The 13,274-nt window shown below is 38.2% G+C and overlaps 4 protein-coding genes across 4 annotated transcripts; 2 read left to right on the top strand and 2 right to left on the bottom strand.

Moving 5' to 3' along the window:
- Nucleotides 1-1,030: 1,030 nt before the first annotated feature.
- On the top strand, nucleotides 1,031-1,686 carry LOC6641446. The gene has a single exon (XM_002063995.2). The coding sequence runs from the start codon at nucleotides 1,169-1,171 to the stop codon at nucleotides 1,580-1,582; it is 414 nt and encodes a 137-aa protein (XP_002064031.2). The 5' UTR covers nucleotides 1,031-1,168; the 3' UTR covers nucleotides 1,583-1,686.
- A 71-nt stretch (nucleotides 1,687-1,757) lies between these two features.
- Nucleotides 1,758-2,675, top strand: LOC6641501 (protein singles bar). Its single transcript, XM_002063994.4, has 3 exons — nucleotides 1,758-2,136; nucleotides 2,213-2,353; nucleotides 2,417-2,675. The coding sequence occupies exons 1-3, from the start codon at nucleotides 1,825-1,827 to the stop codon at nucleotides 2,492-2,494; spliced, it is 531 nt and encodes a 176-aa protein (XP_002064030.1). The 5' UTR covers nucleotides 1,758-1,824; the 3' UTR covers nucleotides 2,495-2,675.
- Nucleotides 2,660-5,753, bottom strand: LOC6641500 (anoctamin-8). The gene is made up of 8 exons (XM_047011442.1): nucleotides 5,499-5,753; nucleotides 5,201-5,364; nucleotides 4,964-5,127; nucleotides 4,796-4,902; nucleotides 4,460-4,730; nucleotides 4,185-4,397; nucleotides 2,971-4,118; nucleotides 2,660-2,897 (listed from the first exon to the last, which is right to left on the bottom strand). Exons 2-8 carry the CDS (start codon nucleotides 5,217-5,219, stop codon nucleotides 2,864-2,866), a joined length of 1,956 nt encoding a protein of 651 aa, XP_046867398.1. The 5' UTR covers nucleotides 5,220-5,364; nucleotides 5,499-5,753; the 3' UTR covers nucleotides 2,660-2,863.
- A 494-nt stretch (nucleotides 5,754-6,247) lies between these two features.
- On the bottom strand, nucleotides 6,248-11,640 carry LOC6641462 (cytochrome P450 4g15). Its single transcript, XM_002063992.4, has 5 exons — nucleotides 11,042-11,640; nucleotides 10,745-10,942; nucleotides 10,235-10,417; nucleotides 6,794-7,813; nucleotides 6,248-6,732 (listed from the first exon to the last, which is right to left on the bottom strand). Exons 1-5 carry the CDS (start codon nucleotides 11,244-11,246, stop codon nucleotides 6,566-6,568), a joined length of 1,773 nt encoding a protein of 590 aa, XP_002064028.1. The 5' UTR covers nucleotides 11,247-11,640; the 3' UTR covers nucleotides 6,248-6,565.
- Nucleotides 11,641-13,274: the final 1,634 nt, after the last annotated feature.

Genomic DNA, 13,274 nt, shown 5'->3' with positions numbered 1-13,274 from the left:
CGGACAGACGGACATGGCTAGATCGACTCGGTTTTTGATCCTGATCAAGAATATATATACTTTGACAGTAGCGTTTATTTGAATTACAAGAATACTAGAAGAATACTTGCAAAATATAAACAAAACCTGGTCCTCCCATTGATTATTGTCGCTTTGTACGAAGAATTCGCCGACTCCAAAGGATTTCGTGTGGAGACCCAGGGAAAATTGCCCCCCTTTCCCTTACACAATTTATATTCCATTTAGATCCAAGAAGTTAAATGTTATGCGCTACTAAATGACACTTAACTTAAAACTGAGAGCAAATAAGACACACGCAATCGTCTTATATGGTTAAACATTTCTTCAGAAAATTACGCGATTTGTCTGATTGTTTAATCGCATTTATCTTAAGTCTAAAGTTAACAAGTGTGATCGTGTAAGATTATAAAAAAAAAAAACACTGTGTAAAAATTTAACATACATTTTTTAAAATTTCTTTTAACCAAAAATTACCTTTAAATTTTTTGAGACAAACAAATAACAATTATTTTTGACTTTAACTACAATAATCGGAATATACAATAAGTTTTGTTTATTAGTATAATATTTGATTAATAAAATATAAATCTAAAATAATTTTTAATTAATCAAGTATATAAATTTAGTGGCTTATTGAAAGGTGGCTTATTTAGGAAACTATTAAAATATAGGTTTTCAGATTGTGACATTAAAGGTAATATATATAATATATATAAATGATTAACTGTTATTTTGGGTCCCTAATTTTTATTTTATGATATTAAAGAGAATTTCGTATTACTTTGGATCGATAAACATGTTCGTTTTAAATTTTTATATCAAGAACTTTACCAATGCCCAAAAATTTCAACTGATATTGATTTGTTTTAAGTTTCTTCTCCTTGTAAAATGTGTCTATTGAAGTGACGCGCGGTGTAGGAACTCTTCGATCAATCATACCATTGCCTTGCTAGATGATAAATTGTGAGCAATCATCAGATCTTTGCTTTCGATTATAGTAATCTATTCCAAAATTTTCGTTTTGTTTTTATTTGTGTAAATGTTTTTCTACTCAATTCTACTTTTGAACACAACAAAACAATTGTTGTAACACAAAAATTTAGTGTACAAAATTTTCTTTTGCCACTTCTGAGCGGATTATCCAGCCATGTGTATGCAGTATTTCAGCAAAATCTTTGGGAGCGGTGATCGTCAAGATGAACGCAACGCTGTAGTGGAGAATGCTGGTCCCACGCCGCTAAACAGTCTGGCCAATATGCAGCAGTTGTCGCTGGAGACAACGTCATCGATGAATACCAGTGGCGTCATCACAAGCAGCAGCTCCAAGAGCATAGTGCCACGCAATGTGATTTCCCTTTTGCCAGAGCGGACACCGGAGGTGGCCAACGATGGCAATGCAGCAACAGTGGCGACAGCAGCAGCAGCAGCTGCGATTGGTGCGATTTCCAGCAATGTAACAGCAGCAGCAACTGGCTCCAATTCGCGGGTAAATCCCCCAAATTCATGGTGGAGATATTTTGGCATGAACAAGAATAAAAAGACAAGCATCGAGTCACTCTAGAGCACAAGAAAATCCCCCTCCCCCCTCCTCTTCCTACTTTTTACGATATGCAATGCCACAGATGGAAAATCTAAATATAGAAAAAGGAAACCTTTGTTTTTGTATATGTTTCTTTGCTTGGGGTAGGTCTAAGGGCAAAAGACAATCCAGGATCTATAATTAGAATGATCCATCATCTGGGAAGAAGATGCGCAGTGAGTTGTTTCTGCTGGCAGTGAGTTTTCAAGCATCTTGAGCACAACATGTCTTCGTTTGGAGTCCGTGGGATGAGTCAACCTCTGGGTATAAGGATCTGTTGCTGCCGCATCTGTACATGCATTAATTTCGGATTTGTTCTCTCCCGTGCCGGGCTGCTCAAGCTGATGCAACTGGGCCTGGCCATGTTGTGTGAGGGTCTACTCATACGTTATGGTGTTCCCTATGCCGATTCGATTGGTCAAGCTCTCACCAGCTTCTTGGCCACCACAGGCCATTGTTTTGCCACCAATGGCATTCTTCTAATGTGCTATTGCTTCTCAGAGAAATCCTATGGCCTTATACGCCAATCGCTATTTGTGAGTCCAATAATAATACAAAAAATAATTTAGACTTTTGTAAATTATATATATTTTTATTTTTTTTGTTTTATAGGAAACTCTATTCAATGCCCTGGCCAGTTGCATGTACTTCAGTTCGTCCAGTTATATGGGATTCGCTTGTGTGATTTGGCTGCATCCACAGTTTTTGGTCCGTCCCGGCTTCTGGGCATATCCAGCCATGACAGCCTGCTATGTAAGTGAGACAGAGAGATAGAAAGAGAGAGACATAAATTGTAAATTTCAATTGCCATTTCAGTATATGGGCTATGCGGCGGGTCTTCTTCATGCAATTGATGCATTCTTGGCCTTTAAACAATTTCGAGGGATGCGCTAGAAATAATCAGTGATTAAATGTAGTTAGAAGATATCTTAAGAGTAGGTTGATTCCATTTTTTTAAATATGTTTCTATAATGCAATCGATTTATAAAAAGTTTTTGACTTATTCTAGAATTTCTCCTAGTTAGTCTAAGGCAATGAAAGACATTCGACTAAATGACATTTCATGTTTTTCAAAGATTTATTGAATAAATAAATTTAGATGTATGTATATCATAACGGTTGTAAATATAAATATTTGCATTACACCACATTTTGCAGCTAATTAAAAAATGTTTGAAACATTCAAAAATTAAAACTAAAACATTAATTTGGACTGGTTTTCAGAGACCGGAGTGGATAACAGAGAGATTATGTGGGCCACACTCAGGCTGACTTGCTGGCCTCCGCCTTAAATTTTCTGCAAAATATTGAAATTGAACGAGTTTTCATTTTGTCATTTTGCAATAAATAAGACAAGTTTAGCCACTTACTTGAGCTGCTTGAGAGCCTGGCTAGTCTCAAAGTCCGCCTTGAGCAGGCCAATGCGTACCCAGCGCGGTCGCTCATGGATCACTTTGTGTATGAGAAACTTAAGGCCCAATAGCACATGCTCGAAGATCACAAACGATAAATCGGGCACGGAGGGCAGCCAATGGGAGAAGAACTCCTTGACATTTGGCTGGAGAAAGAGCAGTCCACAATTGCTGAGAAGAGACATCACCGAGAGTAGTTCAAAGGCCAATTGCCAGGCACCAATGTTCTTGGCCCGACGGGCAAACGGACGCTTAAATATGTTGCTCAATTTGAACATGTCAATGTGGACGGCAAAGACGTTGTTGATTAGCGCTCCAATGGCCGCAAAGGGAGCGACTGCAGCGAAGAGTACCACGAAACCAAACTGGATGCATACCTGCAGATAATCCTCGTATGTGGAATGATAGGCATCCAGGCCAGACTCGTAGAAGCTCTGCTCGTAGCGGGGCAAATTGCTAATTGTTCGCATTTTCTCTTCGGACACCTCGTTGTGACGATATTTGGCATACTTTTGGCGTATTACCGCCATCAGGGGGATTCCAATCTCTTGGGCTATGCAAAGCAATTGGAAAATGAGCAACTGCATCATCAATTGGTACTTTAATTGCTTCAAATCCTGCAGCACGAAGGCTATGTAGAATTGTGAAAAGAAATTGTTGACAATCTCGAAGAGCATCAGCTTATTGACCCGATGTCTGTCGTATTGGGAACGTGTGCGATGATTCTCCAAGTTTGTGAGGAATGTGGCCAATTTCTCATAGGCCCACGAGAAGATGGCAATCAGCACCGATTGCACAATCACAGGGATATATAGCAGCCACGAATCCGCACCAAAATCAGCCAACACTTCGGCCTCGATCTGGAATTGATAGAGGGCAAACCAGGCGGCCGATATCACACAACCAATTACCACCGGATACGAAATGCAATACATTTGCAGGTACGTATAGCGCATGGGATAATGCAATGTCATTTTGCCAGTTATGGGATCAGGCTTCAATTGACCCTGATAGGAGGAACGCGGTTTGTCCAGGCTGCTCATTTCTATGGTGCCCCAACGATACGAGTAGCCAGCACACTTACGTTTCCACAATTCGAGAAAGATCTGAAACAAAGTGAAACATTCACATCAATAATCATAAATTATGACGATGATGATGATCTCTCTAACCGTGGTCCAGATCACATAGAAGCTACACACAAGCGACAGATTCAATTCGAAAAGAGATTGCAAAATGCCGAATACAGCGGGAAATATTAAGGCCTTGGTATAGAATTCAATAAATCCAAAATAGAGGCCAATGCTGGAACCAAAATAGTTGCGTATATCCTCAATGGGAAGCTTGGTCCTTTTGAGATTCCAATTGAAACGATCCAAAAAGAGCTGCAATAGGAAATAACTATGCATTAAACGATTATGATTCTACAGATTTTCATATGACTAACAATATCATGCAACGGAAAGATATCCTCAATATAACCCTTTTGGATATAGGATCTAATGGCTGGTTTCACTGCATCCTTGATGAGCACAGGAATCTCGCAAAAGCGCAGAATCTGTTCCCTATTTATGCCAGGCAGCAGAAAGTCTGAGATACAGCCATGATTGAACTTCTGCATACTTCCCGTTGTGGTCATCTTCTCCAGCTCGGCAGCATCTGCCAGGCGGAGCAGTGTATCCAGACTGGCCGATAGGTATAAATACTTTTCGGTTTTTCTACATTACAGATAGAGATAGAGAGTGAAATGGAAGGAGAAGAGATACACCCACATCATTATTACCCGACAATTTCCAGGGTGGTCTGTATGCCAAACTCTTGGATTATCTTCTCCACATCCTGGCAATGTCGCAATTTCGCCTTCTCGGTAAATATGATGACAATGTGAGTCTGAAAATCATAAGCATATTAGTCATCTTTCGAATATTATTAATTCTGCACTAAATCTGACCTTGTTGAAGGGCTCCTCCACATCGTCCACATGGTCAATTGCATCACCACCGCTCCCATCGCCAGATCTACCAAATTGGGATCGTTTACGTTGCAGTGCCTCTAGCTTGAGACTGTGCTGGCGGCGGAACAACTGATTTTCAATTATATTCCGTGTGCGTGGACCTGAAATCGAATGAAGATCGCACATTAAACATCTCGGATTTGTGTAAAGGGCGAACCCCTTTTCGATACTAACTCTTGCCATCTAAAGACATAATTTATCTTCTGCTTATAATGACGAACTGACTGACTTGACAGTCGTCTCCGTCTCCGTTGTCGATCTACGCCAGCGGAATAATAAAAACAAAAACTTTTTCTCGCCACGAAGCCGCCACAGTGATTGTGCGTGTGAGTGTTCCACTGTGCATGTGTGTGTGTGTGTGTAAGAGAGAGAATTTTTAGCTTTTGCGGACCAATGCCAAAAAATACATTTTTAATAATGCCAGAACACTTTAAATGTTGCTATTTTGATGAATATTTATGTATATACATACATATCTGCTTTGCTTTGCTCTGTATTTGTATTTGCCTTGTGCTCTGGTTTATGCCGGTTTTATTGTTTAGTTGTTGTTGTTGCTGTTGCTATTGGCGCAACTCCCAACACACATGTGACGTCAGCGGCGCAGCGTTTAGAAAAAATACATTCAGGCAGGTAACAAAAGTCCAAAAGACAGCTGACTGACCGGGTATATAATTAATATTTTGCTAAGTGCCTTTTAATTACCACCCCTCCTTCCCGAAGACAAACCAAAACAAAACATAAAAGTTATCGATAACTCGATAGCTGCTCACAAAATTGGTGTTGCAAAACTCACGAATACGGGGAAATCGAAATGTCAAGTTCAGTGATGGTAAACAAAAAGATCTCCCCCTTTTTTAAAATTATGAACTAAATATAACGGAATTATTAAAACTTTTCCAACTTTTTCAGTTAAGGGAATAATAAACTGCACTTTAAACTAAACTTTTATTTTTTTAAAAGAACTTTAAGATTGAAGTTTATATAAAACTCATAAGGTTTAAGTGTGCTATTCATTTAACTCTATTAAAAAACTAAAACGAGTTTTCCAAGTGTTTAAAAAACAATTTTCCATGTTTCTGGTTTAAAAAAGGCAACCAAGAAAATTCAAAATTACACCATATTTATTGTCAAAACATTACACAAAATGTATTATATTATTACAATATATTAAATACACAAAGAAAAAAAAAAACATAAGGAAGATGATGATTTTCTTTTGTTTTTTGCTTTTATCATATATCAGTTGTTAAATGCGACCAAATAAACGAGACAAAAAAAAAAAAACATATTAATCTAGAGGTCTTTAGTAAATTAGGTGTACATATATTGTGTATCGATCATCAATCAATAGTATTTGCGATTAGTTCTTGCTTTCCTTTCTCTTTTGTTTTGTTTTGTGTTCATTTTATTTGAGTTTTACTGTATAACCGGTGACTATCACTTGCGTAGAAGTAGAAATATGTATAGTATAGTATGTGGTTTTTGCTTTCGTTTTACATTCTCTTTAATGGATTATAAGTTTCTTTTGTTCTATTTTTCTTATGATGCACCACGTGGTTGTAGGCGCACACGGAAGCCTTCCTCTCGTTTCAGGATAATGTCCGCCTGAAGTTTAAAGTCCGACTCGCTAAGATCTGAGTAGACGCGATAGTTCCGTAAAATGGTCGATAGTAGAATTTTTAGCTTTAACATGGCATATTTACGACCTGGAGGGTTAAAGTTTATATGTAGTCATAGTTTAGGTTTAGATTTAGATACTATACTTACCCACACAACTGCGTGGCCCAGCCGAGAATGGGACAAAGGCATAATAGTGCCGATTGACCTGACGTTCGGGCAGAAAATTATCCGGATCAAAGACATTTGGATTGGCATAGACCTTCGGATTGCGATGCAATAGAATTGTGGCCACTGTGACTGTAGCTCCACGTGGTATAATATAGTTGCCCGAATTAAGTTTCAAATCCTCTTGCAATTCACGTGCTATCAATGGCACCGGCGGGAACATGCGAAGTGTTTCCATGAGACAACGTTCCAGATACTTCATTTCGAGGGTATCCTGAAATGTGGCCGGACGCTTCGAATCACCAAATATGCCATCCAATTCGGCAATAACCCGATCCTGTATATCCTGATGTATGCCCATCAGCGAGAGAAAGAACGACGAGCCAGCCGCTGTGGTGTCATGTCCCTCAAACATAATGGTATCCACTTGCTCTTTAATTTCCGTATCCGTGATGAGGGCCCCATTCTGGGCACTCTCCAGCATTAGATCGAGGAAGGCCAAACGCTTCTTCTCGCCAATATCATTGTCATCCACATCCAAATCGTCTTTGAGACCAGCCGACTGGCCATACGATAGACCAGCCACTGGCGCTTGGGATTGTGTTTGTGTTTGCGTTTGCGTTTGATTGGCTTTCGTTTCATTTGTAGCCGTGGTAGATGGTGGAGATGTAATCAGTTCACCATGCTCCTTCTCCTTTTCCTTGGCCTGTTGTATCTGTTGCTCCTGTAGCTTCTGCTGCAATTCCGTCTGGGCCAAAGATCCGCGAGTTCCCTGCTCGAATGCGGCTTTCTTACTTCTAATAACCTTGGTGGTCAGGCCATGGATGATATTGAGCAGACGTCCCTGCTCCTTGTAGTAGCGGGTCAATGTGAATATGAATTCGTTGCGTAGGAATATGCTGCGATGACGGGCATGAAGTATGTCACACATTCGCATCACAGCCATTGCATATTCGAATCCTGATTTGTCCTGTGTCTTTTTCGATACGCCCATTGCCGTTTCTGTTGTCCAAAAAGATAGATTAAGAGATAGTCAGTTGTGTGTGTGTGTGTGTGTGTGTGTGTCAGAGAGACAGAGATTATAACAATAGCATTCCCATCGATGTGGGGGAAGTGGAATGCACTCGGCTGACCCAAGCGCCAATTGAACTTAACAAACATACAACAGGCGATTGGATTGCCTCCGACTGGCTTGACTGTCTGACATAATTGTGGATACACAATGCATAAATAGTTCTACATAAATCCGAGATTCTATAGCATAAACGAGCAATGTGCTTTTGCCTATGTTTCGCTTTGCATTTGCATTCCAAATGATGTGGGAAATGGATAACAGATAAAAAGAATGTTACTTTTAGTAACAATAAAGTTAGAAGTTAATTGAAAATTATCATCAACATGATGTGCAATGATGATGATGAAAGATATTTCAAGTATCATTTTTCATTTCAAAACACACTTACGGATACGGGTCACCTATAGGGGTCACATTAACTTCTATCCATTTATTATTAGTTAATTGATAGACTAATTGGAATGTTCAACCTTAAAATTAAACTAGTTTTGTCTAGTTTTCTCTAAGGATCTAATGAAACTTGAGACTTGAAATTGACCTAATTGACAGATTATTCATCTTGATTTCTCTGTAAAGTGAACTATGAGAATTCTAATAAATTATTAGATATTAATTTACAAACACAATGAAATCTATATGATTTAATTGTTATGCCTAATTGATTCTAGATCAAGTGGAAAAACTTGTTCAAATAATTTTCTTCCGTCATTGAAATACGGTCAAATATCCTCTTCAATAAGTCAATAACTCAAATTATTGCAAACGCTTGATTGCGCAAGTTTATCTATGGAAAATCAAAAATCTGGTTTTTGCCAAGTTTTCGCTTTCGCTTTTTTCCATTTTTCTTTTTTGTTTGTTTTCCTTCACTTTTCTCCTTGTTACATTTCCCAGCCATTTCCTAAACTTGATATTTCTATGTATTACATTTCATTATTACTTTTTTGTGTTTTGGCCCAGTGGCCTCTCTCGGGCAGCTGGATAAACTGGTTATCATACAAAAGAAAATTGTTTTCATATTATGCAATACAACAACAACAACAACAACAAGAAACGAAAATGACATTTGGGGTTTCCTTCCATATGCATTTGAATTTCCATTCCCATTTCTCTTTCGGTTGAACAAATCGTTTGTTTTTCAAATAATTTTTCCTTCTTTTTTTTTTGTTTTGGTTTTTTTTTTTTTTTTTGCTTTTTGTCACTCTTCATGTTGGCTCTTAATTGCTAATTGCCCGTTTGCGTCAGTAGTCGCCATTATTATGAGTATTATTATTAGTATTTTTTTATTGTACAGCGTCTAAGCAGTTGCATTCAAATTTTCCTGATTAAGCGCTTTAATGGCAATGCGACGTGGTTTTAATTGCACATTGTTTTCGGTAGGGGAGGGGGCTATGGAAACTGGGATTGGGGCTAGGGTTTTTGAATAGATATGCTAGTTTTTGGCTGCTTTTCAATTTGAATTTAAGTGAAGGTGAATTGAGTACAGGGCCCTGCCCAGCCCTACCCTGTTCAGCCCTGATTATATTATGCAATTGGCGGACTACAAAACCGAAATTGACAAATCAATCGCCGATGACAATGTCATTAACATTGGCTTAATTGCCAGACACCGGGCATCAAGCCAACTAACTGGCAACAGGTTGCCCCCAAAAACGTGTTTGAATTTAAGTGAATGGGGGATGGCCATTAGGATTTTCTATATCTATTCATGTTAAAGGAATACTTAAAAAAAACAAAGTGAAAGTTTCGAACAGAACTTTCGATTTCAATTCAAGTCCTTGAAATATGCAAAATTTTGACTTCTTTTCTCCTACAGCAGTAACATTTTCACTTTATTGATCCCTTGAAAGATTTAAGTAATCGATAAACAATCGATTATTTGCTAACGATTACTGTCATTCTTTTTGAGAGTGTTAATCTTTCTCTCTCTCTCTCTCTCTCTCACTCTTGGGGGCTACGTGACCTGAGCGGAATGGAAGATGCCATAATTCAGTTACGTTATCCATTGTCTAGCTAAACAACAACATAAATTTTTGATTTGTGCGAGTTATATGTGTAGTATATAGGGAAATGGGTCTGTGCTCAATTTGTGGCAATATCTATTATACATATATAACTTGTATATATGTATGTATGTACAAACATATATACATATGTATGTATGTATAAAACGCACACAATGAGAGTAAAATGCAAAGATCAACTAAAAATGATTTAAAATCTGAGTGCGTATGAGTTGACTGTACTTTTCTCAGTCTACTCTCGCACTCTCTCGATCTCTCTGTCTTTTTAAAACGGTATCACTCTGTGGTGTGTGTGTGTGTGTGTGTGTGTGTGTGTGTGTCACTTACCCAATAGAATCTCTACAGTTGCCTCACTCATGTAATCATGACAATCAAATGTGCGTCCATCCTCTGCACGCAGCTTCCGCACCACATTAAGCGAATTCTCGTTAAACAATTCAATGAAACTCTTTAAGACATTCAAATGGAATGTGGGTGCGATTAGTTTACGATGCGATCGCCATTTTTGACCTGTGTGAGAAAAAGATAGAAAGAGATGACTAGATTCCAGATGCTAAAATACAATAATACAATACATTCATACTAGAATGACTGTTATATTTATAGCCAGCCATTATTCTGTTCTGCTCTGTTCTGTTCTGTTGTGTCAACTGTCAGGCTTACAAATCGTTTAATTAATTTATGATTTCAACAGAAAACGAAAAACGCTAAATTGAAATTGTCCGTTCCGGTCCCGGTCCAGTCCGGTCCGTTCGGGTCCGTCATCCGTTGTCCATTCACCATTCATCGTTCTCGATTCTCCATTCTCCATTTTCTTTTTCGTATTGTGGACTGTACCTGTGCTTATCAGCAGGCCATCACCTAGCCAGGGCTTGAAGAACTTGTATTCGGAGGCCTTGTCAATGTATACATGACTACTGAGCAGCAACTCGACATCCCTTGGATCATAGATGAAGACCACTAGCTTGGGGCCAATCCACATTTTGGCTATATGCTCGAATGGAGCACTCTTGCGTATGACTGTTTTAAAAACAGCTGCAAAACAATAAAACAAAAAAAACAACAAAACAAAAAAAAAAAAAGGAAACCAATTGAGAGATGATAGCTTAGGCAAATAGTCCTTGGTTGACCTACACGAAGCGGGTCCAATTACATCAAACAGATGACCCACTATGGGTAATCCTCGCGGTCCCGGCAGCCTGTCGGCCAAACGATAGAGATGAGCACGCGATAGTCGCCAATAGATATACCAGAGCACTAAAGTGGGTAGCAATAATAGATAGAAGACACTGCTCGGTGTCCCCAGAGCCGCTGGGGCATCTTTCCTTAGCATCTCCATGCGAGCACTTTTCGATCGTACGACACGACACACCAAAGTAAAACCAACAAAAACCAAAAACAAAAAAAAAAATAGTGAAGGGACTTAATCACACACGCACACACACACACAATTCCACAGGGCACGCATATAACAATGGGATACACCTGGAACACCTGAACTCCAACCGGACGTACCCACACACGGGAGGGACGCACAGACTCGAACTCGCGAAACTCTCCACCACGAGACAAGAAGAGATTAGAAGTTTTCCATGCGGGGATCGCTTGGGTTGTTGTTTGTTTTTTTTTGGTTTTTTATGTGTTTCTTTTTGGGGGATAGTTGTTGGTCGCTGCTCGTTCAGCGCACTACTGACCCAAGCTTACCCAAACACAGATTTACAGAGAAAATAAATATATATATACAAAGTGTATATAGGTATATATGATAATAAACAATATTAAAATCTGTGTGGGGGTACACACAAACACACACACACACACACACACACACACACACTCTCCAACAACAACAACAACAACAACAACTAAATAATAATAAATGAAATGGGGAAATGGATGAACCCGCTTTACGCTCCGCGCAATGACTAGCCCGCCACCGACAGTGCGAACGACTTTTATAGCCAACAATGTGGACAACGAACTAGTGCGAACGATGGTAACCTGCCTCCTGTCATCCATCTCCTCCGCCCCCACCCTCTTCCCGCCCCCCACTTACCCACTCACCCAATCACTCACTCACTCACTCACTCTCGCTCTCCATCGAATGTTGCTCACTTGCTTCTCCTTCTCCCTAACCATCATTTCCTTCCAAGCATTGTAGTTAGTTAGTTAGATATACCTATCAACTAGTAAGTATATACTGCTATACTGGGTGTCGTATGTGTATTTAGTTTTAAAACTGGCGCTTACTTTCTTCCCTAGGTGATATTTTGGATAAAAGTTTGCAAGCAAAGCAAAAGCTTTCATTTACAGCTTATTGTGGAAAAGCCCCAACCCAAGTTTTAACATTGATTTCAGCTTCAGCAGTCAGAGTTGAACCTATCCTAAGGTCTAGAGAAAGATATATAGTTTATATTTATCAAAATCTTACTACATCAATCTAGGAATGTGAAATTTGAAAAATTATGCTCCTTAAACTATGCAATAGAAAACTTTGGGAAACTCTAAATTTATTCTAAAGTGTGCTATATCAGAAAATTATCTTTAAAAAAGAAAGATCTTTAATTTTAAGTTATAAAACATTTCAAACATTTGTTAAGTGTTTAAAAAAGAGATTTCTTGTACTGCTCATTGCATACTTTTGGGGGCTATTTTTCTTTATTTCACTTTCTTGTTAGATTTGAGACTGCAAAACGTTTGGAAATTGAATTTTTGAGACATAAATTTTAATAATTGATATTAAAATATAGTTAAAAAAGAAAATTTATATCTGTATCAGAGCTTTAAGTCAAAACTTATTTTGGTTGTGCAAAGTAAAAAAAAAAAAATAAAAATTCAAAATGTCATGTGTCGACTGTTACAAATGATAACGTAAGAAAATAATGATCGAGGTAAGTTTTTAAACTAGTTACTTGAAAAATATTCAAGGGACAGATATGTAGAAGACATACATAAATAACATAAGAATAATGAATTGATTTTTAATTTTCATAAAAAGTTAAATTACGTTCACTGTGTTTCGTGAATTAGGACTAACAAGATGACATAAAAAGCTGCGAAAATTATATTACATTGGTTTGTAGTTATACATGTCATTTTTCATCGCTGACGAATATTTCGGAAAGTTCGAACTGAGTAAGTTCGAACTGAGTAATCATTCAACAATGATATTCAGTGAAGTCTTCTGGACTTTACTTGTTCATCAAAATTCCGAATGTTATGTGTATCACAAGAGCTAGGATTAGCACACTCAAATTATGAAAGTTTATTGATTGTTGTTGTCTTGTCCAATAATTGATTTTTAGGGCTCGCCCAATTAATAACAATGCCTAAAAGTATGCAAATTACGCACTTTTCTGTTAGTATT

The sequence above is a fragment of the Drosophila willistoni genome (assembly GCF_018902025.1).
Source record: "Drosophila willistoni isolate 14030-0811.24 chromosome XL unlocalized genomic scaffold, UCI_dwil_1.1 Seg141, whole genome shotgun sequence".
NCBI classification, from domain to species: domain Eukaryota; kingdom Metazoa; phylum Arthropoda; class Insecta; order Diptera; family Drosophilidae; genus Drosophila; species Drosophila willistoni.
The sequence above is the reverse complement of the archived record's forward strand: the minus strand, read 5'-3'. Positions and strand labels throughout refer to the sequence as shown.